At 42.4% G+C, this 12,247-nt stretch overlaps 1 protein-coding gene across 1 annotated transcript in view; it reads left to right on the top strand.

The window, feature by feature from the left end:
* The window catches only part of RASA2 (RAS p21 protein activator 2), a 118,748-nt gene that overhangs the window by 65,674 nt on the left and 40,827 nt on the right, over window positions 1–12,247 (top strand). Inside the window, exons 5-8 of the mRNA XM_018560360.1 lie at window positions 639–712; window positions 2,562–2,645; window positions 3,741–3,813; window positions 6,070–6,146. Coding sequence (XP_018415862.1) covers window positions 639–712; window positions 2,562–2,645; window positions 3,741–3,813; window positions 6,070–6,146 — 308 coding nt within the window. The remainder of the gene's footprint in view (window positions 1–638; window positions 713–2,561; window positions 2,646–3,740; window positions 3,814–6,069; window positions 6,147–12,247) is intronic.

Here is a 12,247-nt window from a genome sequence, read left to right as displayed (position 1 = left end):
GAACATACTGCAGGTTTGATTGGGACCTGGAGACCAGGTGCAGAAGATGGTGAGAGACTGGGGACATGTTACATGATGTTAGTAGAGGCCACTGCTATTACCCCTTTACAGATCAATGCTCCCACTGCTATTCCAAACTGCTGGGTTCCAAGGACTGCAAAACAAATACCAGAGGGCCACATGTGGACCTTGGGCCACTTGATTGGGCAAGAGGGACCTAGGGGCTTAAATGATGGCCCTTTCTTAGGTGCTGGAGTTTTTATACCTGAATGGTAATTGGGTGGTGAGTTTCTGAATCTCCAGTTTAGCTCTAATGAAACGTGTGTACTACACAGTAGGAAGACTGCAGTTTATTAGTGAGCACAAGCAGCCACATGCTTAAAAGTACTAAATGTTCTGACCCACAGTTCCAGTTTGTGGCATTGCTGCAACTAAGGTGTTGAATGTGTAGTACATCATGGCAATAGTTCATCCATGTTGGTAGCCTTGCACAGCTCCTGCACGTAAGCCTTGGCTGTTGTAATGGAGTTGTAAGTGATTTTAAAGTAGGGGTAGACAGTGAATTATTTTGTAATATTACCTATTCGGACATGCTTTTATATTTCTCCTTTCTTTTCTTTTTTTTGGGGTCTTTTTAGGGAAAAGTCCATCTGGAGCTGAAATTGAATGAGCTGATTACAGACAATGGATCTGTGCAGCAGCTTATGGTACAGTAAGTACATCTGGGCCTATGCAGTGAGTGGCATATTGTAACTCTGTGTTATGTTTCGTGGTCAGTGTAACAAGCTCTGAAAAGCCACCAGGACACTTCCTTTTTTTCCGTAACTTGCACAGAGAGGAAGCGTAGGCGGCTGCATAGAGTGTTTGAATAAATACAAATGACTGTTAACCTCTTCTCATCTGCCAAATATAAGAAGCCCATAAATTCACTGGATGAAAGCTTATTTGTTGTTTTTTTGTTAGCTGTATGCAAAGAGCCTTCTTGCCGTTGTATAAATTATGCTAGCTCTAATTTATTCATATCTCTTGCTGTTAAAAAAAAAAAAATCTATGATTAATACCTTACTGCTGTTAATTTAATTGCCTAGAAAATGTTTTAACCTGGTGTATAACTTGGCTGACTTCACTCCAAGAGTTAGGAGCTGCCTTTCATTCTGCAGAGTTATGCATCTGCTTCTATGGGTACTTTGGTTTTCATGGAAGTGTACATGATACAAGCAAAAATGTAACTTCAGGGCCAGCCTACTGTCACTTTAGAACTATGATATTCTCTAGATTATATTTTTTTTCTTATATAATAGCAACATATTCCTGCTACTTGACCAAGCATACAAATTATGGGTTTGCTTCTGTTTCCTCCCTTCATGCTATAAATATGTACAGTATTGAGTTATCAATATAAAAGGTATTCGCATAGCATCACTCCCTAACAAATGTACATTTCTTTATAAAACTGATAAAACCTGAAATGTTTCTCGGCATTATGAAATGTACCTTTTCATAACCTCAACTGTTTACTCTTACCCTTGTTCCATACCTTTCTATCAGGTGTGTCTTCAAAGTGCCTGCTAAATGTAGACCTTTCTAATTGCCCCTATATGTTTCCCTGAGTTAAATATTCTATCTCATTCATTGAGAGACACAGGAAGTCATTCACTGTTGGGTTATACTGCCCTGCCTACAGGAGAATTGGACAGGGATAAACAAAACAGTAAATTAGGCCAGCAACCAAGGTGCTGTTTTTAATTTCTTGCTCTTGTGGCCTCCCCCCCTGTATTCCGTCATTGCGAGTCAAATTACATTTTGGCCTAAAACACAGCAGTTAATCCAACTTTTGCTGGCGATTCTTCATAGCTCAGTCATTCTACTGCAGGTACTAGTAATTACTAGAAGTAGTGCTTGATCGCCAAATAGATGGAACAAACTAGTCCCTCTGGTGGTAATAAACTGTATAATCCTGTATAATCCTGAAGGATTGTGTGTGATTGGTTGCTATTACATGCTGCTTGTGTAGTTTACACCATATGAAGCCATCTATTCCATCTGTATAGCAATCTTTCATTAATCTTTGTGGGTAATTGCTAGTGATTTTTGTAGCACAACTGAGATACTAAAAATTGCCTGTGTAGCACTAACCATTAATACAGCTATCACAAAATTGTTTGCCATCATCAATGAACAATATGAAAACAATTACTGTAATAAAGGTTTGGAGAGTATTGAGACACTATAACAAGGCAATGTCTTTAGCCTTCTGTCAAGGCCTTATCTTAATTGGGGTACCTTAGTCCTTCAGCATTTATGGAATTCACAGTGCTGGTTTTCCTATTATATCTAAATTAAATAACTTTACAGCAACATTCCCATAGGAGAAAAGTATTGTTTGTTTGACCACAGCAGCAGTACAGTTTTTCTACCAGCAAGTGCAATGAAGTCCATTAGATTCCAGAAATATTGTGTTGCACTTACCCATTTTCTTTGACACTCATGGATGATAGTGACTGGAGAAATGACCTGTTTGTTTTTCAATGTTATACTTCAGCATTGTTGTCTCTTTACAGCGTATTGGAATGTGAGGGATTACCACTTGTGAATGGGCAGAGCTGTGATGCATACGCTGCTGTGTCTCTTGTTGGCCCTTCTAGGTAAATGTATACCTTGTTTTCCAAATAACATTTTAAAATAACATCTGTACTTAGTTATTTAGTATACAAGCCAAGGCAAATTGTACGAGCCAGGTGAATAATACATCTAAGAACTATATCCTGTGCAGAACTGGTTATTTTAATTTGTTGTCAATTAAAGCATTTCTCCAATGACGGTACAAGTTTACTATTCTACATTTGCTTGCTTATTGACGTTCAACATGACGTGTCACCTTAAAAAACAACGAATGGCAGCTTTGGTCTATTTTGAACGTGCTGCGTTCACTCTCATGTGTCCCTGTAATGTGATTATATTACTGAGAGAAGCTCCTGCCAAAAAACTCCTTTCTGTCTCAGTGACAAGTGCTCTAGGACAGGAGGTTGGGGCAAACTTCTACAGATAGAACCGCAATAAATCCTGACAAAGGTTCTAACCCTTTTCACTGGAGTTTCTTGCCAAGTCCTAGAGATAAATATGCCACTGCCCTGCCGCACATGCATTCTCTGTCTAGGAATGCATTCTGGAGCATTTGAGTTGTCCTAGTCTTTTTTGTTGAAAAACATGTATTGGTTATATTCACTCTACACTAGCCATAAACATCCTTTATTGTTTGTATGTTGCAAGGTCTACTTAAAGTACAATTCTAATTTAAAAACCATATAAAACACAACTGAAATCTCTGACTTTTTTTTTGTTTTACTTTTTATAGTCTCGTACTGCTGTATGTTATGATTTGTAACAAAATTTCACATAGAAATACTTTAAAATAGCGATTTATCTGAGTGCAAATACATTTCTGTTCTCACAGGCCAGTGCTCTATGGTGGCATAGATTAGTAATAGCCACACCTACCATCACACAGACATGTATTGTGTAGAAGGAACTGGGGAGAAGGAAAGGCCAAGTGTGCTAGCCAGTGAGGTCAAATTTGGGTGCTTGTTGGACTGCACAATCATGTTTAGATGCTGTACATGGAGGCGACACTGTAAAAATACACATTGTTTGTACAAGGTCCATCTGACTATCTGTTCATTGACCTTTGTTAAATCTAAGGGCTAAAGCATATTTTAATTCCTGGCATTTCCTGTTTTTAGGAACGACCAAAAGAAAACCAAAGTGAAGAAGAAAACCAGCAACCCCCAGTTCAATGAGAAGTTTTACTTTGAGGCAAGTTGAAACTGACTATATGTATATGTGTGTGTATTTTTATATACACTATATTGCCAAAAGTATTGGGGCGTCTGCCTTTACACGCACATGAACTTTAATGGCATCCCAGTCTTAGTCCGTAGGGTTCAATATTGAGTTGGCCCACCCTTTGCAGCTATAACAGCTTTGACTCTTCTGGGAACGCTGTCCACAAAGGTTTAGGAGAGGGTCTATGGGAATGTTTGACCGTTGCTCGGCCATGGAAACCCATTCCATGAAGCTCTCTACGCACTGTTGTTGTGCCAATCATGAGGGCCACACGAAGTTTGGAGGTCTGTAGCTATCGGCTCTGCAGACAGTTGGCGACTTGTACGCACTGTGCACTTCAGCATGCGCTAACCCCACTCTCTGTCAATTTAAGTGTCTTACCACGTCGTGGCTGAGTTGCTGTTGTTCCCAGATGCTTCCACTTTGTTATAATACCACTAACAGGTGACCGTGGAATATTTAGTAGCCAGGAAATGTCACGGATGGACTTATTGCACAGGTGACAACCTATCACGGTACCACGCTTGAATTCACTGAGCTCCTGAGAGCGACCCATTCTTTCACAAATGTTTGTAGAAGCGTCTGCATGCCTAGGTGCTTGATTTTATACACATGTGGCCATGGACATGATTGGAACACCTGAATCTAATGATTTGGAGGGGTGTCCCAATACTTTTAGCAATTGTGTGTGTGTGTGTGTGTACACACACTCTGTTCTCTGCTTTTAATAAGCTGTTTCTTTAAAAATTGGCAGTGTTGGGATATTTGGCTTTTTATACCAGCTTGAGAAACCAAACTGTGAGTTGCTATAATTTTTATACCAGCTTGCAAGATAAAACTTAAGCACAGAATGAAAATTCTCCTCCTTAGAATAAGATGGTGTATTCAGTGTCCCCCAGAGCGTACTGCTTTCAAAATATAAAAGGTTAGAATTCCTGTTTTGTTTCTCTGGGGATCTGTCGGATAGATTTACCCTCATGTCCTGTCCTGCTGACTACACAGGAAGTGAGGTAAAACCTACAAGAGGGACACAGAGAAAAAAAAACAAATCTGACAACGGTTCTAGCCTTTCCCTATTCTACCAAAAGTGGTGATAAAGTCAAAAGGTTTTTAAGCTATTTTAAATGCTGATTAAATCACTTACAATGGATGCTACTCTTTTGATATTTAAAAGTTTTAGTTTTCTGCAGAATCATCTGGTCCCTTGAACACTGGCCCTGATATCCTGTTTTAGGGTGGCTCCTTTCCTTGATGGGTCCTATGGAGCCACCCTTGTGTGTGCTTTTAAGCTGCGTGTGTCTCTACAAACACAAATAGAAAGGCAAGCCACTCCTCTGCTCCCTCTTCCCTTTTCCAAGCCAGTAGATGAACAGTTGCTAGAGTCTGCTCTGTTCCTTGTGATCTTGTACTGGACAGGAAGTTAAAGGAAGTAGAGTTGAGAGAGTTGGAGCTGTTTGGAAACATGATGATTAAGTGTTTGGGCAAAAATATAAAGAAAATACTTTACAGGCAATGTATGTTTGTTTGATCTGAATTCATTATTAAGAAGAAAGTTTGGGAGTTTAATACTTTGTCTACTTTTCTATCTGTGTTGCTGTTGGAGAGTTCCCCTCACTACTTATCTGCTAAAACAATGTCAGCAGCACAAGAAGTGACAGTAAGAGGCCTGGATAGAAGTAAAAACCTCACAAGAACTGTAATCCTTCCTAACTCTATCCCAACTTTATACACTTACACAAACATTTTCAATTATAATATGTGGAAACGTCCCTTGTGGCATGCATAAGTTTATGTAAAAAGTACCCACAACTGCAGAGAAACGAGACGCGTGGCCTCATTTTCATTCGGTTTTCCTCGTTAGTCTTGTGAATGGCCTTTTTTGGCCTGTTTTTTTCACTCTTATGAAATTTCCTGTGTTGTCAAATATATTCCCTACTGCACAACTTATTGTTTGTGACGTATGTCTCGTGGCCCTTTTTAATACATACTTATATTAAAGATTGTGTTTGCAGCTACCATATGAGCTTGAATAACTAAATGTGCCAAGCTCGGCATATTTAGTTATTCATTTTTTACGTATACATACTCAGTGGGTGTACATTCTAGAGCCTTGTAGCTCTTAGTTTGCTTATTGGTGCAGTTCAGTTTATATATATATATATATTATAATATTCTCTATCAAATGATCTTACTATACAGTATTAATAAATGTCTCTTCTTTTCCAGGTGACGAGGTCGAGCAGCTACACTAAGAAGTCCCAATTCCAAGTAGAGGAAGAAGATATAGAAAAACTCGAAGTGAGGTTCGTAGCTCAGAACTTAGTTTTTTATTTTTTTTTTAACTCTAGAACCATGCTTATAACAGCTGTGTTTGGGAAAGGTTTATACAAAGGGTTGTAATTGGGCTTTTTTTGCATTTCAGATTTAAAAAAAAATAATTTTAAAGCCGAGTTCCAATCAAACACAGATTAAATACATATATGAGCGCTGATTTACCTGCCAAAGGATCTGTGTTTCTGTCCATCCAGTGCTAAGATTTCAACAGCTCTCATACACAGCGCAGCCCTGTCTGTCAGTTTAGTAACATTTACAGGTCTGGTCCCTCCCCTAGCCTGTGATTGGACAGCTGTAGGAGAAGCAGCAGATAAATGAACTGATCTGTCAGCCACTCTTTGCTCTCCTTCTATCAGCATGTTTCTTGCCAACTGATTCGCTCATTGTGCAGTTTTTTTTCCCCCTCCCCCAGTCTGAGCACTGGTGCTCAGAGAGTGCAAAATATGCTGATGCCAAATCAAATTTGGGTCGTTACACTGCTTACATTTAAAAATGTGTTTTAAGGATGTAATGAATGCAGAGCTGCATTACTTGGTGTCTTTTATATCAACCCAGGATCACTGTATTTTAACTAAACGTTGCAGTTTCTGTGCAGTCAGATATGAGAATTTCTCAGTAGCTTGCAAATTAATAAATGGTACACAACTGTGCATTTAAGCCATGTTGGTTTCCCAAGGCACACACTTGTCCCCTGAAACTTCTAAATGAAGTTTTTTGTTTTTTTACCTCCTCTGTCTGTTAAATCCATTATACCCAAATTCTAAATAAAAGAATGACACTTCTCCTCCTTAGAATAAGATTGTGTATTCAGTGTCCCCCCAGAGCATACTGCTTTCAAAATATAAAAGGTATTCAGGTTAGAATTTCTGTTTTATTTCTCTCTGGGGATCTGTCAGATGGATTTAGCCTCATGTCCTGTCCTGCCGACCTACATTTTCACCAGACAGGAAGTGAGGTAAAACCTACAAGAGGGACACAGAGAAAAAAAAAAATCTGACAATAGTTCTAGCCTTTCCCTATTCTACCAAAAGTGATATTAAAGTCAAAAGGTTTTTAAGCTATTTCATATGCTGATGAAATCAGTTAGAAAGGATGCTGCTTCTTGATTTGTAGAAGTGTTAGTTTGCTGCAGAATCAGCTGGTCCCTGATCCCTGGCCCTGATGTCCTGTTTTAGGGGGGCTCCTTTCCCTAGCAGGGTCCCTAATGGAGTCAACCGTGTGTGTGCTAGTAACCTGTGTGTATCTCCAAATACACACAGGTACAGCAAGTCACTGCCCTCCCTCCTTCCTACCTTCTCCTCCTTCCTACCTTCTCCTCCTTCCTACCTTCTCCTTCTTTTTACCTTCTCCCTTCTCCTCCTTTCTACCTTCTCCCTTCTCCTCCTTTCTACCTTCTCCCTTCTCCTCCTTTCTACCTTCTCCCTTCTCCTCCTTTCTACCTTCTCCCTTCTCCTCCTTTCTTCCTTCTCCCTTCTCCTCCCTTCTCCTCCTTTCTACCTTCTCCCTTCTTCTCCCTTCTACCTTCTCCCTTCTCCTCCTTTCTACCTTCTCCCTTCTCCTCCTTTCTACCTTCTCCCTTCTCCTCCTTTCTACCTTCTCCCTTCTCCTCCTTTCTACCTTCTCCCTTCTCCTCCTTTCTACCTTCTCCCTTCTCCTCCTTTCTACCTTCTCCCTTCTCCTCCTTTCTACCTTCTCCCTTCTCCTCCTTTCTACCTTCTCCCTTCTCCTCCTTTCTACCTTCTCCCTTCTCCTCCTTTCTACCTTCTCCCTTCTCCTCCTTTCTACCTTCTCCCTTCTCCTCCTTTCTACCTTCTCCCTTCTCCTCCTTTCTACCTTCTCCCTTCTCCTCCTTTCTACCTTCTCCCTTCTCCTCCTTTCTACCTTCTCCCTTCTCCTCCTTTCTACCTTCTCCCTTCTCCTCCTTTCTACCTTCTCCCTTCTCCTCCTTTCTACCTTCTCCCTTCTCCTCCTTTCTACCTTCTCCCTTCTCCTCCTTTCTACCTTCTCCCTTCTCCTCCTTTCTACCTTCTCCCTTCTCCTCCTTTCTACCTTCTCCCTTCTCCTCCTTTCTACCTTCTCCCTTCTCCTCCTTTCTACCTTCTCCCTTCTCCTCCTTTCTACCTTCTCCCTTCTCCTCCTTTCTACCTTCTCCCTTCTCCTCCTTTCTACCTTCTCCCTTCTCCTCCTTTCTACCTTCTCCCTTCTCCTCCTTTCTACCTTCTCCCTTCTCCTCCTTTCTACCTTCTCCCTTCTCCTCCTTTCTACCTTCTCCCTTCTCCTCCTTTCTACCTTCTCCCTTCTCCTCCTTTCTACCTTCTCCCTTCTCCTCCTTTCTACCTTCTCCCTTCTCCTCCTTTCTACCTTCTCCCTTCTCCTCCTTTCTACCTTCTCCCTTCTCCTCCTTTCTACCTTCTCCCTTCTCCTCCTTTCTACCTTCTCCCTTCTCCTCCTTTCTACCTTCTCCCTTCTCCTCCTTTCTACCTTCTCCCTTCTCCTCCTTTCTACCTTCTCCCTTCTCCTCCTTTCTACCTTCTCCCTTCTCCTCCTTTCTACCTTCTCCCTTCTCCTCCTTTCTACCTTCTCCCTTCTCCTCCTTTCTACCTTCTCCCTTCTCCTCCTTTCTACCTTCTCCCTTCTCCTCCTTTCTACCTTCTCCCTTCTCCTCCTTTCTACCTTCTCCCTTCTCCTCCTTTCTACCTTCTCCCTTCTCCTCCTTTCTACCTTCTCCCTTCTCCTCCTTTCTACCTTCTCCCTTCTCCTCCTTTCTACCTTCTCCCTTCTCCTCCTTTCTACCTTCTCCCTTCTCCTCCTTTCTACCTTCTCCCTTCTCCTCCTTTCTACCTTCTCCCTTCTCCTCCTTTCTACCTTCTCCCTTCTCCTCCTTTCTACCTTCTCCCTTCTCCTCCTTTCTACCTTCTCCCTTCTCCTCCTTTCTACCTTCTCCCTTCTCCTCCTTTCTACCTTCTCCCTTCTCCTCCTTTCTACCTTCTCCCTTCTCCTCCTTTCTACCTTCTCCCTTCTCCTCCTTTCTACCTTCTCCCTTCTCCTCCTTTCTACCTTCTCCCTTCTCCTCCTTTCTACCTTCTCCCTTCTCCTCCTTTCTACCTTCTCCCTTCTCCTCCTTTCTACCTTCTCCCTTCTCCTCCTTTCTACCTTCTCCCTTCTCCTCCTTTCTACCTTCTCCCTTCTCCTCCTTTCTACCTTCTCCCTTCTCCTCCTTTCTACCTTCTCCCTTCTCCTCCTTTCTACCTTCTCCCTTCTCCTCCTTTCTACCTTCTCCCTTCTCCTCCTTTCTACCTTCTCCCTTCTCCTCCTTTCTACCTTCTCCCTTCTCCTCCTTTCTACCTTCTCCCTTCTCCTCCTTTCTACCTTCTCCCTTCTCCTCCTTTCTACCTTCTCCCTTCTCCTCCTTTCTACCTTCTCCCTTCTCCTCCTTTCTACCTTCTCCCTTCTCCTCCTTTCTACCTTCTCCCTTCTCCTCCTTTCTACCTTCTCCCTTCTCCTCCTTTCTACCTTCTCCCTTCTCCTCCTTTCTACCTTCTCCCTTCTCCTCCTTTCTACCTTCTCCCTTCTCCTCCTTTCTACCTTCTCCCTTCTCCTCCTTTCTACCTTCTCCCTTCTCCTCCTTTCTACCTTCTCCCTTCTCCTCCTTTCTACCTTCTCCCTTCTCCTCCTTTCTACCTTCTCCCTTCTCCTCCTTTCTACCTTCTCCCTTCTCCTCCTTTCTACCTTCTCCCTTCTCCTCCTTTCTACCTTCTCCCTTCTCCTCCTTTCTACCTTCTCCCTTCTCCTCCTTTCTACCTTCTCCCTTCTCCTCCTTTCTACCTTCTCCCTTCTCCTCCTTTCTACCTTCTCCCTTCTCCTCCTTTCTACCTTCTCCCTTCTCCTCCTTTCTACCTTCTCCCTTCTCCTCCTTTCTACCTTCTCCCTTCTCCTCCTTTCTACCTTCTCCCTTCTCCTCCTTTCTACCTTCTCCCTTCTCCTCCTTTCTACCTTCTCCCTTCTCCTCCTTTCTACCTTCTCCCTTCTCCTCCTTTCTACCTTCTCCCTTCTCCTCCTTTCTACCTTCTCCCTTCTCCTCCTTTCTACCTTCTCCCTTCTCCTCCTTTCTACCTTCTCCCTTCTCCTCCTTTCTACCTTCTCCCTTCTCCTCCTTTCTACCTTCTCCCTTCTCCTCCTTTCTACCTTCTCCCTTCTCCTCCTTTCTACCTTCTCCCTTCTCCTCCTTTCTACCTTCTCCCTTCTCCTCCTTTCTACCTTCTCCCTTCTCCTCCTTTCTACCTTCTCCCTTCTCCTCCTTTCTACCTTCTCCCTTCTCCTCCTTTCTACCTTCTCCCTTCTCCTCCTTTCTACCTTCTCCCTTCTCCTCCTTTCTACCTTCTCCCTTCTCCTCCTTCCTACCTTCTCCCTTCTCCTCCTTCCTACCTTCTCCCTTCTCCTCCTTCCTACCTTCTCCAAACTAGATAGCCAGACCTCCGAAACCTTTGGTGTAAAGGACACAGAAAGTGTTACCGTCTGGTTGCATATTATGTATTTATGGTTATTGGGGGGGAAAATCCACATAACAAGCAGCATACTGCCATTATTAATCCAAGTGTATTAAGGAAGAAGGTCCTCGTTGCCCATTGTAGCTATATTCTCCCTTTCATTTGTCCCATGCAGTGTGGAAGAATGAAATAAACACTGGGTTCATTTCTATGGGAAAAGCAAAAATGTCCCCAATCATTTTGGTCATTTTGGACATTACGCTCCCATCCAATAGTCTATGCAGCTTGTGCTTTGTATAATCTGTGGCTTGGATAATGATTCTACTTTCACGAAATGATTTTTCCACATATGAACAGAGATGTGTTGTATCTTTGTGCTAGATCCTTTTTAGTAGCGTTATTATGCATGTTCCTTATGCGTCATTCTTCTTGTCCTTTTTATGGTGTATATGCTGGTATTGTAGACAAGCGCTGGAGGGTAAGCAGTGATAACAGCATGTGTCTGCAGTTTTGATGCGTGTCTGCTCCTTTACTGCTATAGAGGTGATTTTATTTGCTGTGTGATCCCTGTAGCAGTAATGGGGGTTCCTCTTTTTCCTCTGACACTTGCTGTTTACCAGCGAGTGTAAGCGGGTTCACTGCATGTGTTTTTTATGTAGCATAGTTTGAGACTAGTGTCTAGGTGTGTGTGTGTGTATATGCTTTCTGTGTGTAGTGTCTTGTGCTTTGACACGTAACTGATAAAAGTCTGTTTTGACTTGAGCATAATTACCATTTTGGTTGTGTATCTTGAAAACTGCTTTGTAATGTGATCATGGAAGCTTGGCAGTCACATCACATCTATTGAGCAATCTCTTGTTCTGAGGTATGCGTGGGTGCCTGTCACAAGCAAGCTTTATTGTGCATGCTAATTTACACCAAGAAGGTTCCTGACACTAAGATAGTCTTGCTTCCTTATCAGTAAAGTACCAGCAACAGCTGGGAGTTGTTGGAAGGGGGTTCCCCCAACTAGTTTAACATTTCTGCTCCAATTTTATAATTTTTAATGGGAGTTGTGTCCAGGGATAGAGATTGATTCCTAATTGCATGTAATCGTATCGTATACGATCACATGCGGTGTAAGTGTCATCGTTTTGCTGCTTTCAAATGCAGCCGCTGTCACCTGATCATTAACTTGAATGGGTGACCGCTTCAGCTTGTAAACCGCAGGTTTGGGATTCCTGCTGCAGGAAATAGCAAGTTCTTGAAGCAGAAATCCCTAACCGCACCTGTACTATAGGTGTGAATGTAGCCTTAATGGCAGGGTGACCACGGCCGCATCGGTCAGTGGCAATTGGCATGTAATCGTACATGGAACAATTACCTGCTGTTCAGGATGAATGTTGTCTCTGGACCCAGAGTATGGAAAAAGGAATCGCCAGCACTCACAGGTTTGAATGCGTAAATTTCATGTGCATTTTTATTGACCATCCGTCACATGCCAACGTTTTGGGGCCAGACAGGGTCCCTGACATAAGGACAAATCATAATGACAAATGTCTATGTCTTTACAAAAGCACACATACAGTGATAATATAACAAAA

Source organism: Nanorana parkeri, unplaced genomic scaffold, assembly GCF_000935625.1.
Source record: "Nanorana parkeri isolate BGI_ZX_2015 unplaced genomic scaffold, ASM93562v1 scaffold452, whole genome shotgun sequence".
NCBI classification, from domain to species: Eukaryota; Metazoa; Chordata; class Amphibia; order Anura; family Dicroglossidae; genus Nanorana; species Nanorana parkeri.
Note: the sequence above shows the minus strand (reverse complement) of the source record. Positions and strands in the feature narration are given on the sequence as shown.